The following is a 24,687-nucleotide window of genomic DNA, read 5'->3' on the forward strand; positions in this document are numbered from 1 at the left end:
TGCCTTGGTCAGCCCAGAGGAATAAATTTCTCTGCTGCAAGAAAATGTCGTTAATGCACTAACAAGAATCTGGACAGCTGCTGCCTGACTTTTGCAGCTCCCGGGGTAGGGAGCACTTTGGAATGGCATTAAACTGGATGAGAGTAGATTTAGATGGGATATTAGGAAGAAATTCTTCCCTGTGGGGGTGGTGAGGCCCTGGCACAGGTTGCCCAGAGAAGCTGTGGCTGCCCCATCCCTGGAAGTGTCCAAGGCCAGGCTGGATGAGGTTTGGAGCAACCTGGGACAGTGGAAGGTGTCCCTGCCCATGGCAGGGGGTGGAACTGGATGACCTTGAAAATCCCTTTAAACCCAAACCATTCTGTGGTTGTGAACTTTGTGCCCACATTCCAGGCCGAGAAACCAAGGCCATACTGGAAACTGCTGCAGATGAAGCTGCCCTGACATGAACAGAGCACACGAGTGGCTGCATCTATATAGTGATGCACACACAGCTCCCAGCCACCCCCTCCAAATTCTAACCCTGCAAAGAATTCCTGGATGTGTGACCAGGATCCCACCAGGCATCTCTCCCCCTCTGCACCCCATGCCACGTCCAAAGGAGACGATGCGTGTGGCACTGGACGTAGGCAAGAACGTGACAGGTCCTTCCCTTCCAAGTTTCCTTTAGGGGAAATCAAATAAATACAGAAAATAAAGACATGAAAAGAGGAGGATGAATCATGGCTTAGTCAGAGTTGGGGCTCGCCAGAGCAGTCACTGCTGGTGCTGGCATTTTGATGCCAGGGGGAAGATGTCAGGGAAGGCTGGCTGGTAACCAGTAGGTTCTTCCAAAGGGGATGGAGAATTAAGTCTGGAGTTGTTCTTTTGGGATGTGTCCAGAGCCTAATGCCACTGTTCAGGATGGGTTGCTAGGTGAGTTTGACGTTGGAGCAGCAGTGGAACAAAGGAGGGAATTGAGAGGGTTTAGTTTTGGTGTTTTGAAGAAGTTTGAAGGCTGTAAACACCATGATAGGTGGGTGTCCCATTCTCACAGAACTGGGATTTTCCCCTTTTTCTCCCAGACTTTCCCTCTTTGCACTGCCCTTCCCTCTCCCACCTCTCTGGACCTGCTGCATTCATCCCTTGGATGCTCAAGGTCAATTTTTTCCCTATCTACCACCAGGACTTTCAGATTTTGAGCCCTGGCATTACATTTATACATTTATACATTTATACATTTATACATTTATACATTTATACATTTATACCCTGTCCCTTCTCATTTATTAAATATCTGCCACTTTCTGGTTGGGGTATGTATGGCAGCACCTCCAGCCTACACTGACTGGTTGATTCCTCGCTCCACAGTCTGCCACACAGAGAATGAGGCTGTGGGACAGCATCACTGGCTGTCCCATGTCACACTGTGCCTGTGGTGGCTCCCAAGGAGCTGGCACCTCTTCCTGACAACATTCAGGCCGCACCAGTGACTTAATTTCCTGAAAAATCGCTGAGCTAAGCACCCCCTTGGGCTCCTTTCACAGCAGCTGTGAGCAACAGCTTATTTACCAGTCCAGGTGCTATTTTTAGAGAGCTGGGATTTGGCATAGCACGATTTAAGAGGGCGAAAAATAATCCTCTGAGTGCACCTAGCGCTGTCCTGCTCCCCACCCTCCACCCGGCATGAAAGTGCCTTATAAATAGTAATGGTGCTTCTTCCAGCTGACCTCCCTCGGAGCAGCTGGGTGCTCGTGCCTTTGAAATCCAGGTCACTTATTTAGGAGTTGAAGCTTTCCGCTCCAGTTATTTAGGAGTTTCTAAGCCAAGAGTTACTAGGTGGATCTAATTTGAAGCGACTGTGATTTTAATTCAGGCAGGGTTTCGCTTTCAGGCTCCTTTTCATGTCGTGGGGGTGGTGATTTGTGAAGTGGAAAAGAGCCACGGAGAGGGGAGAGAGCTGCTGGAGGAAGGGGGATGATGCCCAAATTCCTTGTCCTGTAATATCATGTGAATTTTTGTCCTCCTTCTGACTCATGCTCTAGCTGGGAGCCGACTTTCTGTTGCCCTACATGTGAAAAGGATTTGGGGATTTTGTGCAGAGGGGTCCAGGGAGTGCTGTTGTGCCTGACTCCCATCCCATCCTTGCCAAATGGAGAACTCACAGCTCTCTCTCATCTCCCTTCCCACATCCCAAATCTCTGGTTCTTTTCCAGCTCGCTCATAGTAGCTTTTTTTAAATTTATTTTTAATTTTTTTTTTTTTTTTGCCTGTGAATATTTTTTCCCTGTGTAGGAGAGGGAAAGATTGTGCACTTTTTACTCCATCTTGGTTCCATGTAAGGAATTAGCCAGAAATATCTTCTTTCTAGATGCGTTATAAAAATACAAGCCTTTGCTTCCAGAGGAGTAAAATACCCTCTGTAACAAAAAAAGGTTATTGAACATTTTAGGTATCCAAAATGCTCCTTATCAGGCTTTGAATTCTGAAGCAAAATTTGCTTTATGAAACACCATCAAAGCAGATGCTCCCACCTCTACAGCTCTTCCCACCTATGACATATTCCCACATTTCCCTGCTGTGGCACATTCCCACCCAGCATCCTTCCCAAGAGATGAGAGCTTGAGCACCTGTGTGTGAGGGATTTGGGCGTCATCACAGGAATTTTCAGGGTGGTCCCAACCCCTCTGTGCTGCAAACAGGGGCTGTTCGGGGCTGTCAGCATTGCTGGGATGCTGTTTGCAGCCTAATTTGTGGTGAAAACGTAACTTGTAGGAACCTGGCGAGTGCACTAAGAAGTTTAATAAACTAATAAAATGATGAAAATAAAAATAATTATTACGAATAACAGTTGTTATTATAATAAAATTATTAATATTAATATTAATGTTAATATAATATAATTAATAATAGCAACAACATATTTATTGTACGTGAATATAATGTGATAACTAGGAAAATATTGATAACTAGGAAAATATTGAACTAAGAGTAAAATAGTAAAATAATAAAATAATAGTAGGAAACGATTAAATAATAAATAATTAAAAGAAATGAATAAATTAATATTAAATTTTAAAACTATTGATTAAAAATTAGCATTATGCGCCCGTTTGAGGGCAAAGGCTCCCCGCGGAGCATCCCCAGCGCCGCGGCCGCTCCAGCCGCCCCCGAGCCGCTGTTCGCGGAGGGACGCGGGGGGGCCCCGCCGCCTCCCGGCCCCGCCCGGGCGCGGAGCGGGGCGGAGCAGCCGCGGTGGGCGCGGGCGGAGGCGGAGCCGCCGCATCCCGGGCATCCCCTCCGGGGGAGGCGGCCCGGCACCGCATGTGCGACGTGAGCGACGTGCAGGAGCGCAGGGCCGGCATCCCCTGGTCCCCCGGGACCCCCCGGCATCCTCCGGCCCCCCGCGGGACCCCCCGGCCCGAACCCGCTGAGCGCGGAGTGGGGGGCGCAAGGGGCGCGCCGGAGGAGCCCCCCCACATCCCACCGCTGTGTACTTTGGGTTCCTTTTTTTTCTTTTTTTATTTTTATTTGTTTTTATAATTTTAATTTTAATTTTTTGTCTCTCATTTTTTTTCAATTTTATTTTTTACTTTATTCCACTTTATTTCCAATTTTTTAGTTCATTTCCTTTTTTCCCTCCTTATTTTCCCCTCTATTCCTTATTTATTTTCTTAATTAATTTTTGATTCATTTTATTGTTTTTCTCTTCATATCTTTCACTCCTTTTCAATTATTTTAACAGTTTAAAAAAGTTATTTATTATTGGATTTTAATTTCCCCCTTTTTTTTTCTTATATTCACTTTACATCATTTTACATCATTATCCCTTGTTGATTAAAAAGACGTAAGACATTAAATAGCACATTTATTTAACTATTTTAGTTTGGGGGTCCCCTGCGCACCCCAAATTCCCCACTTTGGCGGGGGGGAGGGGTCGGTGCCGCGTCCCCCCCTCGGAACAAAGCGGGTCCTTTGTCCGCGCTGCAGTGCGGGGGGCGGGCGGCAGGGGGCAGCAGGGACCGCTATCCCCCTCCCACCCCTTCATCCTCCTCCTCCTCCTGCCCATCCTCCTCCTCCTCCTTCTCCTCCTCCTCCTCCTCCTCCGCGGCGCCGCAGCGCCCGCCCGGCCCCGGCCCCGGCCCCGGCCCCGGCCCCGGCCCCGGCCCCGCCCCGGAGGCGGTCCCGGCCTGTCGGGATAGAAGCAGGAGGCCCGGCGGCTGCCGGCACATCGTGAGCGGAGCCGGCCCGAGCAGCAGTGCAGACTGCAGCACCGCTCCTTCCCCGGCCGCCTCGCGTGGAGATTCTGCTGCCTTTCTTCTCTTATTATTGTTTGTTTTTGTTTTATTTTTTTTTCCCAATTAAAAAGGGAAGATCATTTTTAAAAAATTTTAAAAATATATATATATATTTTTTTTTTTTTTCCATCGCGGTTCGCGGCGGGGCTCGCCCTCGTTCCCTCGAGCGCGCAGCGGCTGCGCTGGGGCCGCTTCTGCCGGCTTTGTGCCCTGCAGCCCCGGCCCTCCTCTTCCTCCTCCTCCTCCCCCTCCTGCCGTAAAACCTTCACGAGGCTCGGAGCAGCATCTGAAAGCGCCGCAGCCGCTCGCCCAAACCACTGACTGCAAAAAAACCCCCTTTTTATTTATTTTTTATTATATATTTCCGCCACCTCCTTCCCCCCCCCCTCCCATTTTTTTTTTTTTTCCCTCCTCCTCCCTCCCGCAAAGGCATCAAGGTGGACGCGGAGCGCAAAAAGACCTTTGTTTTAAAAATGCCCATGGAGCTGACGCAAAGCCGCATCCAGAAGATTTGGCTTCCCAATGACAACCGCCCGGCTCTGCCCCGCCGCTGTGAGTACGGGCACCGCAGCATCCCGGAGGGATGGGATTTGGCTGGAGGGATGGGATGGGTGGGAAGCACTCCCCTTTCTCTGCGCACCCCGGCGGGGCTCTTTGCAGCGCCCTCTCAGCATCCCTGCAGCATCCCTCCTCCCTTCTCTCCCTGCCCCAGCATCCTCCCGTGCCCGCATCCCACTCGCTGCCATCCCGTGACTCACTCCCAGCCCTTGGCAGCGGGAGGAAGGTGCAGCCGTCACATGGCCCCGCCGAGCGCAGGATGCGGGGAGGTGCTGGGACACGCGTGGCCCAGTTTCCACTCTCCGCTCCCAGCCTTGGGATTAAAAGGAGAGGGAGCAGGTTGTTCACCTCGCACCCGGGCGCCAGCTCAGCTGGGATTTTCGCGGTGTCAAGCAGCTCGCTTGGGGGATTTGTTAATGACCGAATCATGAATGGTTCGGGTTGGAAGGGACCGTAAAGATAATCTCGTTCCACACCCCTCCTGCCATGTGACAGGACACCTTACACGAGACCAGCTTGCTTCAAACCCCGTACAATTAGTGTGCTAAATTTTTCTTTTTTTTTTTTTTTTTTTTTTTTTGATGTGGAGGGAGGATTAGGGCAATGGATTTAGGAAAAAAAAAAAGCCAAACCCAACCGAACACCAGCCGTTTGCACTTTACCACTTAACCCTGTGGGGACGAGATAGGAGGCAGGTGGAGGGGGAGGCAGAAATTAATGCTGTAACTTCTGCAGTGGTTTCCCCTTGTCTCTGAAGCTCAGAAAGATCCTTGAGTGGTTGAAACCGTGGTTTTATATATATATATATAAATCGAATGCTTGGGTCATCCCGGTGTTACTATAAACCAAATCTTGATTCATGATCCAATCCGAAGGCTCAGGAGGCAGGTCCTTTAACTCGCCCACCAGCTACACTGACAGCCTGCCAGTTGTGCAACTCTTAGCTCTAAATGAGCGTCGCAGGAATGTGCGGAGCCGGGATGGAGGGGGTGGCACTCGCAGCTTGGCGAGGGATGGAAGTGGCTTGGGTGAATCAGTCTTTCCGACGCTTGTCTTCATCAGGCGTTTAAAGTCGCTTCTGATGTTTATTTACCTTGGCTGGAAAGTTTCCCCTCCTAAACAATAATAATTTTTTTTAAAAAATAGATATCCTATGAACTTGCCAGGTGCTGTTGCCCGTGGCTGTGGGTCAGGCACCCTGGAGCAGATGTTGGGATATGCAGCCTGTGCCTGGCAAGGGCAGCTCTGTAGCGGGAGCTGCCGAGGAAATGGATTTCAGCAACAGGCTACACATCTGGGTTGCCAAAGGGCTTTGCTTAGAGTGGGACAAAACGTCTCCGGGCTTAATGCTTTGCACGTGTGTCTGTGTGGTTTGATTTTTCTCAAGGACTGGCACCTCTGAAAGAAATCCCTTGTGCATGCAGTGGTTTTTTGCCACTTCATTCACCTGGTTTTTCAGAGACACCTCCCTCTTGGCCGAGGAGAAAACTAATATATTTCATATATTAAGGCAGCGAGGGGCTTATTAATAACATAATGTGGCTTCTAATTATTTTTTCTTGGGGCGGAAACGAGCCATGCTGGGCAGCGTTTGCTGTGCAACGTGGAAAGCGGGTATTTAGACCTTTTTTTAGCTTATTCTTTTTTAACTCAAGGTATTTTAAACGCGAGGTGCTATTAATTCCTCAGCAGCAACAAAGAGCAAGGGCTGCAAAGCTGGGTGGGAACGGAGGAATAACGGAGACCACGTCCAGCGCGATGCCTGGAGGGAGCGGGAGCATCCTCTGGAAGGACGCTCCCTGGGTGTGAAATAATTAGTGCGATTGTCTGATTGCTCGTCCAGGGGAGGCTGGGGCGGCTGCAGTGATTCCTTCAGCTGGCCTTTTGACGGCGATCCATTAAATTGCTGTCACGCTGCACGTCTCTCACGTAGGGGCTGGGAAAGTCAAGCCGTCGAAGGCGCTGGCTGGGCAGAGCCGGGCGAGGGGAGGGGGATGCTCCAGGAGGGAAGGGGCTGCCGCTGCCGTTCTCCTTCTTTTCCATCCTTTTTCCCGTCCCTCCGGCTCGGTGGGTGTGGAAACACCCGCCGGGGATGGGCGCGTTAATGCCCGGCGCGCAGGGTTTGGGGCGGTAGCGGTTCCACGTGTGCGTGCGGTGCAGAGTGCAGGGTCAGGCATCCCTGAAGGTGTTGGAATTGCAGCGGGAAGAAGCTGGGAAAAGGGCAATCGGACTAACGGAACACGCGGTTTGGGTTTGTAGGGGGCTCTTGGGGAATACTTATGAGGAGACTGTAAAAATGCCTGAAGTGGGGAGGTGGCTGTTTTATCCGACTTTTTACAGAAGCAAATTTCCTTCCTTTGTGCTGGTTTTTTTTTTTTGGTTGTTCTTTTTTTTTTTTTTTTTCCTTCTTCTTCTCTTCCTTTTACCGGCTGGTGAAGCTGACTTTCTGGCAAATAGCAAAAGCGATGAGCTCCTTCTAAATATCCTCTGATTGAGCCTGAAAGTCATCCCTGTCCTTGCCTTACCTGGCTAGATGTCGATAAGGCATAATGAATATGTATTGAAATCCCTGATAGCTTCCCAGCAGTGCTGAAAAGGAAATGATGAATGAGGCCTTTGTGAAACTCTGGGAGCAAAACACTGAGTTCTGTTTCATCCCTGATGCAAAGTTTCCTGGAGACTTCTGGTTTGGGCTCAGATTCCTGATGAAAAGTTGCTCACTGATGCCATGGTGTTTTGGGAAGTGCTTCCCAGGTGCTTTTCCACTGTCCAAGGGGAACCTGGATCTTTCCTCTGGCAGCAAAAACTGGGGGAAGATTCCTGAATTAGGGATGCTTAACTCTTGCAGCACCCTTTGGAGGTGACATGTGCATGCTCACACAGTGCCAGCTCTGGGACTGACACAGCTGTCTGGAGCCACAGGGACATGAACAGTACCCAGCATTGTCCCTTTACTCGTGAAGTGCTATTTAATGGCCCCAAATCCTCTTGGCTCTGCTCTTTGAGATCCTTTGTCCACTGGCAGGTAGAGAGAGGTTCCTTATTCAGATATTGTTCCTTCCTCCTTCCCCCTTTATCTAATAAGTGTGTGGCTTTTGTGTAAAAACAGGCTTGCACCCATAGCTTGGATGAGGATGTGAGCCTTGGGGGGTGGGGGAAGTATTTTTCTGGGTATGTTGCACAGCTCCCTTGTACCTCAGCACAGAAAATTGGCACTTGTGCCAAAACTATTGGGAGCTGCCCTGGGATTTTTAAATGCAGCACTGGGGAGGGTGAGTTGCACAAAGGGCGTGAGCATGAGGGCAGCTCCAGCTTGAGGAATGTGAAATCTATGAAAGGGGGGAAAAAAAAGAGAAAATATATTTTAGGTAGTTTTTAATCTCTTGCCTGCTGAGTTTGCTTTGGTCAGATACTTGTGAAGATGATGGGTGGCTCTTCTCTGACATCTGGGTACCAAGTACCATAACTCTTCCTTGAAGCCTTAATTTGGTTTCTTCAGCTGTTGGATTTATTTCTTTTCTTTGAAGGGGAAGGTAATCCCACGTACTTGGGCATGTTCTGTGGATACCTCTCAGTTTGTTTGCCTTTTCCAGATCCACACTGAGAAAAATCTACCCCAGCCCTGTCACCATCCTCGGTAGCCCCTGGCATCCCCTGGTCCCACCTTCAGGCAGCTGTGACAGGCAGGCAGAGCTCTCCACCCAGGCCATAATTAAGCTGGGTTTTATGGCTCTGCCACCAGCCACTCACTCCCTGCATTCCTTTCCTATGAGGTCTCTGGGCTCCTGGGTAGATGGAGGGGTGGGTGAGAAATCCCCTGCAGGGTCCCATCTGTCCTGCAAATGCTGCCTCTGGATTTTCTTTCCAGCTGTTTGACATGGACCCTCTTTACCACAACAAAAAAAAACCAACCCAACAACCCAGCTTGGGTTTATGAGGAAAAAAGGGATAAATCACTTGGATATCTGCTTTTGAATGTTGGTAGTTCTGTTGCTCTCTTGCCTTGTTTGTCGTCAGAAAATCCGGTTAGTTGGTTGTGTGTCAGCTGAAAATCTAGTCAAAGGTTTTTGGAAGATGCTCTCTGTGGGTGAAGATCTTGGAGCAGACCTGGTATTTCAGCAGCACTGCTGCAGGGCTGGGTCCAAAGTCCTTGGCTATCCTTTCATAGAATTGGCCAAGCCATGGGAATGCAAAGCTGTGCTTGCCTGGATTTTTAAATAATTTTTTAAAATTATTTTTTATTTTGGTTGCAAACCAAGGCACAGAGGCTGTCCAGGGAGCCTGGGCCAGCTGCTGGCCCCTTGCCTACTTTCAGGATGTTCTTGCCATGGCTTTCAGGTGTCCTCCAGCTGCTGAAGGACTTGGAAGGAGTCTGGATAAAAACAGGTGCCTTGTAGGGTTGATGCTGGATGATGAGCTGGAGAATTAAGAGCTGCTCCTGTTCTTTTTCCTTGCAGCTTGTGGGCCTCAGCTTGCCAATTCCCCCACTGTGATAGTCATGGTTGGCCTGCCAGCCCGTGGCAAGACCTACATTTCCAAGAAGCTGACTCGCTACCTCAACTGGATCGGTGTCCCCACAAAAGGTAAGGCTTTCACTGGCTTCCAGGGAAGAGCAGGAGGTGTGGTCCTCAGGAATTCCTCTGGGAGGTCAGTGCTTTGGGAGATGGGGGGTGGTGGGGGATACAGGCCAAATATCTGTATTTTCACATCCTGAGCAGCCCAGGTTCTCCTTCACTTTGAAGACCAAGGGATGCCATGAGCCTTTTGCTCTAAGGATGTAATTTCTTGGCCCCTAGCTTTAACTGCAGAAGCTGAACAGCTGAGTCAAGCTCCTCATTTTGATTTTTTTTTTTCCTCCTTTCCCACCCAGTTTTCAACGTTGGGGAGTATCGCCGTGAGGCTGTGAAGCATTACAGCTCCTATGACTTCTTCCGTCCTGACAATGAGGAAGCCATGAAAGTCAGGAGGTGAGTGTGGGCACCACCTCCCTGATCCCACAGGGGTGCTGAAGCCTGTGGCTGGGATCACAGTTACCCACTTTGGGGGTGATGAACAGAGAAGCTGGGCTCTGGTTTGAATTTCCCCTTCCTACCCAAGGAGGGTTTTGAGAGCTCAAAGCTGAACCTCTATGGGATTGGTAACTTCAGGGTGACCAATGCACCCAGAGGGCATCAGGGCCATGTGTCTGTCCCCTCTTTTGCAGGCAATGTGCCATGGCTGCCCTGAGGGATGTGAAGCTGTACCTGACGGAGGAGGCAGGGCAGATTGCGGTGAGCTCTGAGATGTGCTCTGGGGTTTGGCAGCTGTGCTGGCCCCAAAGGTCTTCTGCAGTCCCTTCTCTGAGGAGGGGCTCACTGGGAAACCAGGCCTTTGTGGTGCTAATTGAGATATTTTGCTTTTAAAGGTTTTTGATGCCACTAATACCACACGGGAGAGGAGAGGGATGATCCTAAACTTTGCCAAAGAGAACGGATTCAAGGTTGGTGCATGGGGCTGATGCCTGCATTGTGAAGTCCAGTGTAGTGTAGAGTTGGTGTATGTTCTTTCACTCTTGTGTTATCCTTGTGCTGCTCCTGTGTGAGGGAGATTTCACTGCTGGGTTTGATTAAAAATATGAAACTCTTCCCTCATTTTCTGTACTTAGCCCTGGAGAAGGAATTGGTGGGAGTGGGGCTGAGGGAGAGCTCCCTTGGTCAAGCAGGGAGGAGGTTGTGTTGTGCAAGGAGCTGGTTGAATGTTACAAACCTTGTTGGTGGCTTCCAGCTGAGCTTTGCTTTGCTTCCCAGGTGTTCTTCATCGAATCTGTCTGCAATGATCCCAATGTAGTTGCCACCAACGTTATGGTAAGTGTGGAACTTGTGGAAGTGTCCTGCTTTTGCTTTCCCTCCATAGAGAGATATGAATGGCATCACCTTCACAAGCCCTGGTCCTCCTCGTGGACTTCAACCACCCTGGTATCTGCTGGAGGGACAGCACAGCGTGGCACAGGCAGTCCAGGAGGTTCCTGGAATGTGTTGATGATGACTGCCTTCTCCAAGTGATAGCACCTCTCCTTGTTTGCTCTCCTGTGTTGCACCTTGTTATCACCAACAAGGAGGGGCTGGTGAGGACTGTGAAGCTCCAGGGCAGCCTGGGCTTCAGTGGTTGTGAAGTGAGATGTCAGCAGATTTTGGCATGGAGTACTATGGGATAAAAAGCCCAGGAGGGAAGAGGGGCCTAAGAAAACTGGTTAGTGTTCATGGATCATCTTCTCCAAGTTCAGCTGTGATGCATTCCCAACAAAGGAGCAGGCATCAAAAATGCCAGGAGGGCTGCGTGGATGAGCAAACTCAAACACAAAAAGGAAACCTACAGAGAGAGGATGGAAGCAAGGACAGGCAGCCCAGGAGGAATACAGAGATCACCTGAGCAGCCAGGGAGTGGGTTAGGAAAGAAAAAGCCCTGACAGAACTGGGGAACTACAGGCTCAGCCTCACCTCAGTTTGGGAAGATCATGGAGGAGATCATCCTGGAAACTCAGCTACGGCAGATGGAAAATAAGGAGGTGATTGGTGACAGCCAACATGGCTTCACTGGAGGCAAATCCTCTAGCCAGGGCCTGGGGCTGAAGAGTGTCTTTTGCTCCTGTTGAAAGCTGTTGTTCCATGTTGTTCCAGTGACCAACTTTCTGGGAGGTTGCACACAGCCTTTTCCACAACCAAATGTTCAGTTTGCTTTTTTTTTTTCCCCCCTAAGCTGGATTTTTTGGAGGATTTTAATCCCTTTATTTGGAAACTAATGCTTGAAGGGCGAGAAAATGAGCTCCTAGCTGAGCGTGGGATTTTGCTCCACGGGGAACTGCAGATGAATGGTGCTCTTAGTGCTGGGATCAGTGTGGAAAATGCAGCCCAGGCCTGGGATGCTGCCACAGGCATTGATCCATTGTGTTATCCTGTTGTTTTCAGGATTGCTTGTGAAGTTACCAATGTGTAATGCTGCTGTTCAAACCCAAATCTTCAGGAAAAAGCAGCTTGTTAGATTAGTTCAGGCAGGACTTAGTCCATGAGGCTTGCAGATATTCACATTGCCCATTTCTAGTGTTTTTCAGCCCAGTAGCTTGCAGGAAATAATGCATGGAAAGGGGTTGAATGTTGCCATCCTACCAGCCTGCTGCCGAGCTGAGATAAGCATCTTGTCTAAGCTCATGCACTTTCCATTCTCAGCTTGACTTTGAACCTGATGGGGTTTTTTTAGCCATAAGGAAGGTCAGTTTTCCTGCTCTGCTGGGTGGTGAGGTGCTACCCCAACTCCTGGGAGAATGGGAGTGGACTGATGAGCATCTGTACTAATCATGCAAATGGTTTATACCAAGTTCTCCCACTTTGTGCTTGGTTTTGGGCCTAGTCTGCTTCTCTTCTGTCCTATGATGAGTGATGACTGTAAAGAAGTCATCACTTAGTTTCAGCTAATCACCGGTTCTTGGCAGGGCTTTGAAATTCCAGATTAGCATTGTCTGGCTTGGAAAGCCTCCTAACCTCTCCTTGTGGCATGGTGTCTTTCCTGTTGCAGGAAGTCAAATTGTCCAGCCCAGATTACCGGGACTGTAATTCCACCGATGCCATGGAGGACTTCATGAAGAGGATCAATTGTTACCAAGCCAGCTACCAGCCCCTCGACCCTGATGACTATGACAGGTGAGAGACCTTGACTTCTGAGCTGCCTTGAACACCTGCCTTCTCCCAGGAGAGGAGCAGTGAGGGGTGGCGCTGTATTTCGCTTTGTCTTCAAACACCTGGCTGCTCTAGAATGATCTATGGCCAGGCCTCACCTTGAATTCAGGCTTTTTTCTTGCAAATCTTGGTTACCCCTTGTCCTGTGCCAGGGAAATGGGCACTGATGCCTTCCCAGGCTCTTCTGGGCTTGGATGAGTTGTTTTAAACCTTGATCTGTGGGCCTAAATACAAAGGCTTTAGGAAAGCACTTTAATTTGCGTGGTTGAGGTGCTTTTGCCATTGTCCCAGTTAAAGGAAGGGACTGCTTGGCTCAAAGCTCAGGATTGAGCAAGCCCTGTGGTTTCTGCCTGGTTGTTGTGTGCCTTGGAAGAGCTTTGCTGTCCTCCCTGACTCTGCAGGCACCTCCCAGCCTTTCCACTGCTCACAAACACGTTTGTGTGCCCTGCACAGATTATCCCAGTCCTCCTGATCCCTGTCCTGGGGAGGAGTATGTTCCCTGTCAGTCCTGTCTAATCCTCTTTACTGCTGCAAGAGGAGGGGTGCCGATTACACTGGTGCTATTCAGCTCTCCATGAATCCCCGTTACCTGTTGGCTCCCTGCTGAAAATAGCCTGCAGGAAATCCTTTGAGCTGGGTGATCATGTGGACAGAGAACTCACAGGGCTGCCTTTTGAGAATGATGTCTCTGTCTGTCCCTAGGGAACTTTCTCTCATCAAAGTCATCGACGTTGGCCGGCGGTTCCTGGTCAACAGGGTTCAGGATCACATCCAGAGCAGGATTGTTTATTACCTGATGAACATCCACGTCCAGCCCCGCACCATTTACCTCTGTCGGCACGGGGAGAGCGAGTTCAACCTCAAGGGCAGGATTGGAGGGGACTCTGGCCTCTCCAACAGGGGCAAGAAGGTGAGGGAGAACCACAATGCTCCCCTGTGGCTTCCAGGAGTGATTTGGCTGTAGTAGATGCTGTACCTTGGGTTAAGTGCATGTTTGATGACAGCTGGGCTGCTGAGGATCCATCTGCAGCTCTTGGGGATCAATGAGTATGTGGCTGCCCTTCCCCTTAGAAGACTGGTCTGCCTGCCTATGGAAGACAGCACTTACTGGGACGCAGGGAAGAAGGCCCATTAGGAAGCTATGGACCAGGAATCAACCTCTCTTTTTTTATGTCCCGCAGTTTGCAGTTGCACTGAACAAATTTGTGGAAGAGCAGAACCTGAAGGACCTCAAAGTTTGGACCAGCCAGCTAAAGAGGACAATCCAAACAGCAGAAGCTCTTCAGCTGCCCTACGAGCAGTGGAAGGCACTCAATGAAATTGATGCTGTGAGTATCTGTGCAGCCACAACAGCTGGATGGAGCTGGTTGTTGCTTGGCAAGAAAGCATTGCTTTGCATGGTGTCTGTACTGATGCTTTTTGACTTGAGCATGTCCAGTAACCTCATGGATGTCCTGTCCTGGCAGGGTGTGTGTGAAGAAATGACCTATGAAGAAATCAGGGAGCAACATCCAGAGGAATTTGCTCTGCGTGATCAGGATAAATATTACTACCGTTATCCTTCTGGGGAGGTAGGTCTGCAGGGAGGCCCTCAGATGTCACTTTTGTTTTAAATGTGTCCTTTCTGTCTTCATTCTGTCCTCTACTCTTGAGCAGGGGAGCAGTGAGGGCTCCAAGAAACTAGATTTAAAAGGGATCAGGGCTCATATTTACCTCTACCTTGAGCTCTTGTGAAGCCTTGGTGTATATGAAGATCTCACTAAGAAATATGTCACTTAACAAAGAGTCCCACTGACTTTTTAGCAAATTAGAGGAAAAGGTCCCTGGAGGTTTATAGTCCAACCTCCATCATTATATCCACTCGAGGTGTTGTGCTGCCCCAATTTTCTTTCATTTCCAAAAAAAGTAATTTTCACCTTGTTCTCAGCATCATTCCCTAAGGGTTGATGGTAATATCTCTGTTCCTGGTAGTCTGCTTTCAGGGTGTGACACAATGAGTTGGGAATTGGCATCAGTTCTGGATGATACTTTGGGCTGTGAATTGAGCTAATTATCCCCCAAATGAAAGTCATGCCCATAAATATTTCAAAAAAAATTTTGGGGGACATCCTCACGACTGCGTTTCTAACAGAAGAATGTGTAGGGATATCAGCCACCAACTCTGGGTGTCTGGGGCTCCTTCTGGCTGCCTGTCATGGTTTTTTATGAGGCCCTTCAAAACCCTGGGGTTTCTTAGCTTGCTCCAGGCTTCTCAGAACTTAGAAATCCTGTATAAAATCAAATTTCAAGATGATAGGTGCTGTCTTCAAAGCTATTGTTGCTTACCTTAATAAACTCTCCAGGACTGAGCTGTGATTCGCTGAGATGTGAATGGCTCCTTCTCTGACAGAAGAAGTTCTAGAGTAGCCTGAAGATGAGGATTTTTTTTTTTTTAGCATTTGTTGGTTTACTCAGAGGTGTGAAATCAGCAGGGGTACCAAGACAAGGACTGTTGTTTCTTTGGGGTGCTCGTTGCTGTGATTCCATGCCTCATCTCTCTTCCCTTCTGTCCCAGTCCTACCAAGACCTGGTGCAGCGCCTGGAGCCGGTCATCATGGAGCTGGAGAGGCAAGAGAATGTCCTTGTCATCTGCCACCAGGCTGTCATGCGCTGTCTCCTGGCGTACTTCCTGGACAAGAGTGCAGGTGAGATCCCTGACTCTGGGAAGAGGATTGGCCCTGCTGGAGGAGGGATGATGGATACAGCTCTGGGGAGATTGTGTTCACATCCTGGAGCCTGCATCTCTTTGGTGTGGGATGAAGGTGTGTGAGCCTGCCTTTGGAGAGGAGGTGGGATAACTCCCCTGCTTTGCTGTCTCTGCAGATGAAATGCCCTACCTGAAATGTCCCCTCCACACGGTGTTGAAGCTGACCCCGGTAGCCTATGGTGAGTGAGACCTTCCTCAACATGCATGGGGTTTGACTTACACCTCCTCCTGAATCCAGCCTGCCTCTGGAAGAAAAGCAGGGATCTATGATGGGGCACTTGGTAAGATCCTGTGCCTGCTGGGTTTGCTCATCTGTCTTTGTGCGCCTTTCTGCAGGCTGCCGGGTGGAATCCATCTCACTGAACATTGAAGCAGTCAACACCCACAGAGATCGGCCAGAGGTGAGTGTTGCTTTTCCCTGGAGCTGCCCTTTGGTGTCCCCCTCCTGTCCCCTGAGGTCAGCTGGCAGTGGGAATGCCTGGGGTGGGCATGGGGAGATTGCTTAGCTGGGTGCTTGGAAGTGCTGCTGGAAGACTGGGAGCATCAGATGGGTTTTTGCTCTGCAAAGTCGTGGCCAGTTGAGGGTTTTCCAAGGGAAAAGGGCTGTTGCTTGTTCCTACTTCCCAGTGTGTTTGCCCAGGGAAAACTCCTCCCTGGTCTTTGACTTCCACCTGCACGGTCACCCACTTGCCTGAGCAGGGAATGGCACCGTGGATGGAGAAGGTGCCTTCTCCCAGGTCTCTCAGTTGGCTGGCAGAGCCTGGGCTCAATGCTTGCCCTACATCTGCCTCTGAGGGTCTTTTTCCTGGTATGCCCATGGCTGTCATTCTGCAGGGTGGGAGGTGGCAGTGCTGCGCTGGGGATGCTTTGTGGAGGAGACCCCTCGTGTGGAGAAAAGTTCTTGTAAGGTTGTGTCTGTCTGCCAAGAGCTCCACTGGAGGTCAGAGGCCAGAACAGGAGGATGCCAACTTGGTGTCAGGGCTGGGCACCCACCCAGAGTGGGCCACAGGGACCCTGGTAGCACCCATGTCCCAAGATGCTGGGACACTTCCAGCTTGTGCATAGCGGTGGTGGAGCCCAAAGTGATGCTGAGCAGTTGGAGCTCTCCCCTTTTGGCTCACATCTCCTTTCCTTTGCTTCCTGGCCTTGTCAGGTGGCAGCACCTGAGCAGCCTGTCCCTTCCCACAGCTGTAGGGGGGAAGCCAGTCCTTCTCCCTGCATTGGGCCATTGATACCCTGCTTTGCCACCCTCTCTGGGGATGGCAGGAAGGCCTCGGGTGAGACATGTGCCATGTGCTTGGGTGCCCCTGCTCGGCTTTGTCTCCATCCCTCCTTGCTTGAGTTGCAGCTTGGCACAGTGCCGACCCTCGCTGGCTGCTCTGCTCCTACTTCCCAAATCTTCCTAATCAGCCTGGGCTGGCTCATCTTCCCTCTTCTTGCTTTCACTCCTCTCTCTGGGTGGGGGGACCAGCTTTGAGGAGGAGACTGATGGGCACCTCTGTGTTGTGAAGAATCATGCCTTGATTGCTGCTGGGTGTATTTAGCTACCTGTAGTTACTTTTTTTGTCAGCTGAGACTCGGATGAGGAGGAAATCTGTCTCGTGTCTGAGTGCAGAGCCTTTTTTTTTTCTCCCCTCCCCTTCTGCGCTCTTGAACATTTTGCATCGGGTTTTTTTTTTTTTTTTGTGTCCAAAGCCTTTCAATGCATCCTTTGCTCATTGACAGATTGTGGGGAAAAGCAGAGGCCGCTTTAAAAAAAAAAGAAAACCAAAGCAACCTGCTTCTTTTTTTTTTTCCTTTATAACTGTCGCCTTCTTCCTTTTTTTTATTTTGCTTTATTTTTTTATATTTACTTTTATTTTCTTTGTCTCACTTTAATTTAGGAAGCAAAGAAGGGACCTAACCCGCTCATGAGACGTAATAGCGTTACCCCTCTAGCAAGCCCAGAGCCCACCAAAAAACCTCGCATCAACAGCTTTGAGGAGCATGTGGCTGTTTCTTCTGCCCTGCCAGGCTGTGTTCCTCAGGAAGTGCCCACGCAGATGCCGGGACAAGTTAGTTGAACTCTTCTTTTCTTTTTTTTTCCTTTTCTTTTTTTTTTTTTTCTTTTTTTGTTGTTGTTCTCGTTTTATTGTTTGTTGTCCTCCTGTCACTCCTGAAGCTGAGGAGCCTGCTTGCACTTGTCATGACCTGTGCCGCTGTCTGAGATGCGTCTTCCTCCCACGGCTGCTGTTTCTCCCTGCCTTGGGTCACTGTTGATCCTCTTTGGGTTTTGAGAACCTGAGCTCTAGGCTGCATTAATTTAGTGCCTTCACCATTCAGCATCAACCTTCTGAGGAGTCTCCTCCCTGGCGTGAGCAGGAACAAAAGGCTTGTGCCTTCCCTCTGGGTGTGCTTGGCTCTGGTGTAGACCTGGGCATGGCAATAAATCAAATGTTCTTGTGCTCCTCTTAAGGAGGAGCTGCCAAGACTCACCTTTGGCTGGAGGGGTCTCCTTCATCCTGGAGCCATAGGCAAAATTGAGTAGAAGGCTCTCGGTGTGGTGAACGTGGGTGAAACCGTGTGGGTAGCTGCCATGGTGCTCATGTGTCCTCTCCTCTTTCACCCACCCATGAAGGGACATAGGAAGAGAGGCCTTGCTTGCTGCTCACTTCTCCAGGCACAAACTCCCTCCTAAGCTCACTAAGGAGTCCTGTATAATCTATAGGAGCCTTTGCCATGCTGCCCTTCCCACCAGCTGCCTGTTGGATCTCTCTGTATTGCCCAGCCCCTCTCCCTGTTGTCTGTGTTGTGTGATGTCCTTTCTCCCCTCCTCACCCAGATCCCGAGCAGGTTAGGAATGGCTCCGTGCTCCCCCATTGCTCTGCTTGGTTGCTTTGCATGAGCCTCCCAGGACTGCTGAGTCTGTCTCAGCTCCCAGGGCTCTGCTTGGGCTGGTTGAGCCTCACAACAAACCTTCTGCCAGCTCTGGCTGCCCCTTGCTGCTGTCCACTGTCCTCTGCCCTGCGCGGCGCGGGGTTACTGACACCTCTCTCTGTTCTCTGTCTCTCTGCAGCCTTTACTAGGGAAGGCATGCCTGTAAGTACCTTCTTGCGTCTTATTCGCCCTTCCAACCCTTTTTTCCATGCCTCTTGCCATCCTGCTGGGGTGTTTTGTTGTTGCAAAATCTGGATGGGGTGGGGACAACTTGGAGTTGATGTTTTGCTGGTTTTGGGGAGGATTTGTTTTAGGGAAAGTAGAGAGGAGACTGTGGGTGCTGTTTGTATCCTAGCTTGATGAAATATCCCAAATTTGTTGTGAAATTAAACAAATTCTTGCTTGTGCTCTGATGGTGTTGCCTATGGGTGATGCTGCTGGGTTTTCCTGGAGTTGTCTCCTCTGAGATAGCACACTGTACTGTAGGTGAGAGACCTGGGTGCTCTGTCCTTCCTGAGGTCTCTGAGTTGTGTCTGAGTGATGGCACCAGAGTGATATCTGAGAAGCTTCTGACCTTCTCAGGAATGTGTTTTGTGGAGCTGGATGATCCTGGGATCAGCCATCTGCAGTTCTGCAAAACCTGGATTTTGGAAACAGTCAGCCTAGATGTCGTGGGCAGAGTAATTGCAAATTGTCCTCCTCTACCTAGAGCATGCAAGACATCTTGAGCATTTAATGCACTAATTATGAGTAGTCAAGGCTCTGGCAGTTTGGCTTAGTGCTGTTAGATCCCTGAGTAACAGGAACAGGACAGCTCTGGGATAAATTTGAAGCCTTTGGACTAATTCGTGCTACATCATTGAGTTGAGAGCAGCAGTTGTTGAGCAGTGCTCAGATGTCTTCTCAAAGACTTGGAAGACTTTGGGGCTGAGCTGATACTGGGGTAGTGCCCAGGGATCCTCTTGCCCTCTGAGGGCCAGTTCAAATTGGCCTGTGAGCATCCCTTGTCTGGGGTTGTTTTGTGGGCTGAAGACAGGGGGATCTGCTCTAACACGGCCAGGCCAGACCTCAGCCCTGCCTGTCTGTAGCAGCTGTTGAACCTCATATTTCTTCACCTTTTAGAGTAAGCCTTTTAGAGAAAAGGGAAGTTAGGAGTGTTGCACTTGGCTTTGCTGGTGGACAGGTTGGTTGAGATCACTGTGCTCCTGCATGAGTGTAGAGGTTGTTGCCCAGCATGGCCTGCATGCCTGTGCACCTTCACTTGCTGTTCATGGCCACTGAAGCCTCTGATGAAATGCCTGATCCTCTTGGGTTGCTCTGAAAGCATTTTAGTTTTTGTCCATCCATCTCTCCACTTTTTTCCCATCTGTATTGTAATAAAAGGCACTGCATGCCTCAGTGCTGGCTGGGACACTGAAAACACACTCTGGTGTTGAGTTTGGGAGATGGATGTGTCAGATTGTGCTGGAGCAGTCAGTGATGGTTACCCATGCCAGGTGTAGGCTGGCAGCAGCTGGGAACCTGTCTCCACCTCCTAGAGGAGGCTGCCTTTGTGGGACCCATGAGGACATGCCAAACTCAAGGCTTGGTGACATTCACACTGCTTTTAGCTCTGGGAGGCTGCTGCCTTGCACACTTGTTTGGTCCCTCACTGTCCCCACCTGAATGGGGGTTGGGGAGGTGGAAGGTGCCTCCTTCACAACTTGCACCGTAGGCCTGGGTTGGTAGTGGGAGCTTCACTGCATCAGCTCTCACTGTTGGGGTCTTGACACCCACCCAGGAGGACCAGGGGACACCTGGAGAGGCTCAGGACATTGCTGAGTACCTCAGAGTCCTCCTGGCTGTGGGATTGAGCTGACTGGGGGTCATGGGACTACTTGGCGTGATGATTTCTTTTCCTTTTGCTTGGTTTGTGATCCAAAGTGCACTTTTGAACAGTCACCTGATCCCCTCCCTTCTTTTCCCCTTCACTTTTCATGCTTAAAAAGAAGACCTGTTTGTCACTTTCTCAAAGTTTTCTCTTTGCTAATATTTCCAAGGTAAATGGCTGTGGTGCATGTGGCTTTTCCTGACCCTCCTCCTGTCTCCTTAGATAAGAGAGAACAGCTCAGCCTGCTCTGCCTCATAGTTGGCTGGGATTCCTGGTGCTTGTAAGGGGCAGCTTAGGTAGTAAAAGCATTAAAAAAAAAAAAAAAAGAGAATCCTTCCTAGCTGTTTCCTAGTCCTTTTTTTCCCTACCTTGTTTTGTGTAGTTCTGTGAGTTGGGAAATGTCCTTGTGGTCCCCTGGGCTTCTCCTGGAGCAGATGCTCTCCTCTGGATTAGTCCTGCTTGTGTTTAGCTGGTTGTCTCTGGTTTTGTGGTCCTCATCACATGCTGGTGGGTACCTGTTGTTGTCACCCTGCACCAGGACTGTGTCTAGAGCGTCTCTTGGGCCCGTGGTACCTCATGGGGTGTCATCAGGGGAGTTGTGCTGCTGCTCAACCACTGGTGGTAGCTGATCCTTGGCATGGCCAGTCGGAGCTGCCTGTTCTTGGCATTGCCAAGGATGGACAAACAATGACCTTGTCCTTGGCAGGTGGGGAGGACACTGCCCACCCTCAAGGGGAGCAAGAGAGAGATGTTTAATTGGGCTGCGTGAACGAGCACTGTGGTCCCCTGTCACCTTGCCTTGACCAAAGAGCAGCTTCACAAGTGCAGACAGGGTGGGGTGGGAGGGTTGCCTTGGGTTCAGCTCAGTTTTTAGAGGTATCTAAATTTTAACCCTGTAATTAAAGCCAGGCAATGCTTGAGGGGGTGAGTGGTGAGTCAGTCACCTGCCTCTCTGCTCAGGTGGGCAGTGTCCTCCCCTCTGTGGTGGGTGCATTTTAGTGACCTGTGTGTGGTTTGTTCCTCCTTGTCCCCTTGTTCATGTGTTCCTAGAAGGTGCTGCTGGGCTGGGGCCTGACTCCAGCACAGCCCCCAACGCCTCTCCTTCCCCTCTCATTCCAGAACATGAACAACTCCCAGAAGCCGTCGTGACTCCGTGGGCACCGTCGCGAGGCCTCCGGCGCTGCCGCCGGCGCCGCCAGCTTCTCATCCCATCGCCATTCCCGAAGCTTGCTTACAAACTGGTCCCCTCTGGCTGCGGCGAGGCCGACCCTCGGCTGGCTCCACTCACGCTGCCCGTTCATCCGCAAAGTCCCGCGCTGCTGAGGGGGGAGGGATGCAGGAGAGCGGAGGAGGAGCCCGGCTCCCCCTGGGGTCACCACCAGCTCTTCAGGCTGCAGCGTTTGCTCTCCTCTCCAGCATCCTGTTAGGTCGTAGCGAGCTGTAAAGTGCTTCTGTAGCGCACAGGAGTTTTAATTTTCCTCTCTTTCAGTGGTTTTGATCTTCTGTATAGATGATTGGTACCCATCCGTCTCTGGGTGGGGTGTGTATATATGTGGATGGTGCGGGGTTAGCAGAGAAATAGGGGGAAGGGAGGGGTGGGTAAAGGGGTTTTGCATTTTTTTAATTATTATTATTGTTAATTAATTTTGAACAAGCCCCTAACATGCTGTGCTGCAGTCCCTCACCCACACTACAGCCTGTCACACACGCCAGCCTGGCTCACGCAGATCTGTGAGCACCAGGAAAGCAGCTCTGTGAGCTCCTTCACTGCAAGAACTTCTGGGTTTAATAAAAGAAACAAACCCATTCTTTCACTTTTTTAAAATCAACATACCTTAAAGGGGTTTGCAGAGAATGTAGATCTGCTGCTAAAACTGGTTGAAAGCTGCCTGCAGTGCATGAGGAACCACGCCAGCAGGGGCTTGGCTGATCCTTTCATCTTGGGGAGCACCCAGGGATGATCTGAGTTCAGGCATGGGTTGAATTTTGGGGAGGCTGAGCACTGTTTGAGGTGCTGTGCTGGTACTTCATCTTCCCTTTCCTCTTTTTTAGATGGAAGTGGAGATATTGGGAAGGGTTTGGATCCCCAGGCTGAGTTAGATGCATTTTGTAGCCACAGAGGTTCTCATGGAGGTGGCCACAGGTCTGGCCAGGTTGCAGGAGTCCCTGTCTGACTGCAAAAAGCCACAAGAAGGGACAGTTTTGTCTGTATTTTTTAAATTTTATATATACACACACGTGTGTGTGTATGTGTATATGTAGAAACTGCTTGGGTTTTGCACTTTATTTGTGGCAGAAGCATAACTACTTTAGTTTTTCCAAGTTGTGCCCCTTCACAGGGGAAGCCTGAATACAGGCAGCTTTTTCTGTTTGTTTTTAATTGTATTTTGCATGCTGAAAAGCTGGGACTACAAAAAAAATAGTAGTTACAGTGTTTGAGGTGGGGGGAACAGGGTGAGGTCCTGACTGACTCCATCAGCCAACCTCCCCGTGTTTGATCCATAAGATCCCTTTTGGCAGCCTGTCCTGGGCTAGGAGACAGCAGTTAAAAATGGCAATTAACCACTATTGCTTTGTGCAAAAGTCTGTGGATTTTGAATAATTTTTTTAAATTTTTTTTTTTGTGTTGGATTTTGAGTTTTTTTCCCCACCTATGTGCAGCATCTTCTCCATACCCATCTCATATTTTTTTGGCTGGAGGCAGGAGCTGAAGGCAGCCACCCCTCCTTGCAGCCAGCACTGGGCTGGGGGACTGGAGGTGGATTCATCCTTCCCATGGCTTTCCCCAGTGTCCCGTGTAGGGAACACCATCCCCAGAGCTGGGAGCAGAGAGGTTTGGGGGAGAAATTATGACTATTTTTTTTTTTTGTGAGTTTGTGGATGTTTGGGGGGTGGGTTTGGTCTGTTTTTCCTTTGGGAAAAGGCGAACCACAGTGCCTCGCGCTTCGGCCTCGTGCTCGGAGCGGCACCGACGGCGGGAGGGCGCCGGGGCCACGCTCAGCCCGTGTCCCACGGGGGTGGCAGTCCTGGCAGTGCCCTGCCTGTGTGAGCTTGTGCATATGTGTATCATATTCCTGTACAGATAAAACAAAGAACACTTCCCCCCGCCCCGGCTTTGTTTCTTTTTTAATAGCCTCATTAAAAGCAGACTTCTCCCTGTGCTTTTGGTTTCTCTGCCTTTCAGATGAATGAATGTTTTGGGGAGGCCACTCACTTGGCTCTTTTCAGCCTCCTTCAGGGGGAGTTTTATCTCTCATCCTCCTGCTGCAAAAAGATAAGCCAGCAAATACAAACATGACGTCTGGCTGCCCCAAGATCAATCCTGTACACGTGTAATTGCGTGGATGTTTTGGTGTGTATTTGTGTGTGTGTGTGTATATATATAAATACATATGTATAAAACAGAAAAAAAACCCCATACTGGCCCTAAACTTTCTTCCTTTATTAGTAATAGAGGTCTCAGTAGGTCTACACAAACCTGAAATTTGAACATGGTGTTTTTACCAGTAATGGGAAAACTGGTCTCTTGCGTTCCTCTCGTGCTGGAGGGGTGGTGGGATGGTGTCAGCCCTGTGCCATCACACTGCCCCAAAAACTTGCTGTCCATTGTTTCTGGTTAACAGAGCCAAAGACTGGGCAGGAATGCTACAGCCAAGGCAGGGTGGGAGAGAGGACACGTCAAACCACACCAATGATTTATTTTCCCCCCTCTTTTTTTTTTTTTTCCCTCCCAGTTTGTTTTCCTTTGTGATACTTGAATTTATTTTTTTAATTTTTTGTTTTTATAGCAAAGCGCTCTTTATTTATTTAATGTACACTGCAAAGCTTGGAGAGAAGGGTGTAGTTACTCGGGATTACTTTTTCTTTGTTTCTGATTTGTGGGATGTTAACTGTTCTGTATATACATCTGGAATAACTGCCTGATGTAAAGCTGTGCCAGCTTAAAAACAGGGTATGCCTTTCAGAAATTTGTATATTTTGCAGTTGCTGGACCAATAAACTATCTTGTTGAAATACAGATGTGACCTGGTTCTTCCTTGTGTTCGAAGTTATGCTCCCAGGCCCTAAGGGTCACCATGTGCCAGCCCGTGCTGCCTCACACACATTCCTGTGCCTGATAAATGAAAAATCTCATAAAAGAGAAAGTGTGGATGCTCCATCCCTGGAAGTGTTCAAGGCTAAGTTGGAGGGTGCTTGGAGCAACCTGGACTCTAGTGGAAGGTGTTTTTCAATCCATTCTCTGAATTCTACAAGTGTTAACACCTACTTAGGACAAGAAAATGCCCCCCAAGCTCAACATCAACTCAAGAGTGCTACATCACTCTTGAATAGAAAGGTGATTTGTCCTGCCTAGATCTAAATCTAGGCTGCAACTGAGGCAGGACTAGGCCTTTATTCAAACCTGGTCTAGTTCTTGAAATCAAATACCTGCTAAAATGATTTGGTGCTGAATGAAGGGCTGGACAAGAGCTGTCCCCTGAGATCAGGGCTGGCTTTGCCCTGAAGGCAGGGAAGCAGCAGCTGCCACCTGCAAGTAAAGTTCCCTGTAAAGTTGGGGGGGTAATTAATTAATTTAATATTAATTTACTGTTCCTGAGAAAAAGTGGGAGA

General features: G+C 49.6%; 1 protein-coding gene across 6 annotated transcripts in view; it reads left to right on the top strand.

Moving 5' to 3' along the window:
• PFKFB3 (6-phosphofructo-2-kinase/fructose-2,6-biphosphatase 3) overlaps positions 1-24,094 on the top strand; it is a 40,088-nt gene extending 15,994 nt beyond the window's left edge. The window contains exons 2-18 of one of the 6 annotated variants that reach the window (XM_042052576.1): positions 4,707-4,829; positions 9,293-9,418; positions 9,706-9,802; positions 10,039-10,105; positions 10,240-10,314; positions 10,622-10,678; positions 12,384-12,508; positions 13,247-13,454; positions 13,726-13,872; positions 14,011-14,115; positions 15,099-15,228; positions 15,407-15,469; positions 15,627-15,691; positions 17,174-17,344; positions 18,346-18,368; positions 20,198-20,245; positions 21,196-24,094. In XM_042052576.1, the coding sequence (XP_041908510.1) occupies positions 4,707-4,829; positions 9,293-9,418; positions 9,706-9,802; positions 10,039-10,105; positions 10,240-10,314; positions 10,622-10,678; positions 12,384-12,508; positions 13,247-13,454; positions 13,726-13,872; positions 14,011-14,115; positions 15,099-15,228; positions 15,407-15,469; positions 15,627-15,691; positions 17,174-17,344; positions 18,346-18,368; positions 20,198-20,245; positions 21,196-21,202 (1,637 nt within the window). In that variant the 3' untranslated portion in view covers positions 21,203-24,094. Of the gene's footprint in view, positions 1-4,706; positions 4,830-9,292; positions 9,419-9,705; positions 9,803-10,038; positions 10,106-10,239; positions 10,315-10,621; positions 10,679-12,383; positions 12,509-13,246; positions 13,455-13,725; positions 13,873-14,010; positions 14,116-15,098; positions 15,229-15,406; positions 15,470-15,626; positions 15,692-17,173; positions 17,345-18,345; positions 18,369-20,194; positions 20,246-21,195 lie in introns of all 6 variants that reach the window. The other 5 variants (XM_042052570.1, XM_042052593.1, XM_042052603.1 and 2 more) reach the window with 5 other exon arrangements.
• Positions 24,095-24,687: the final 593 nt, after the last annotated feature.

The sequence above is a fragment of the Corvus kubaryi genome, unplaced genomic scaffold, assembly GCF_017639235.1.
Source record: "Corvus kubaryi isolate FWS band 111438036 unplaced genomic scaffold, C.kubaryi_AGA036_p1.0 135, whole genome shotgun sequence".
Classification (NCBI taxonomy): Eukaryota; Metazoa; Chordata; class Aves; order Passeriformes; family Corvidae; genus Corvus; species Corvus kubaryi.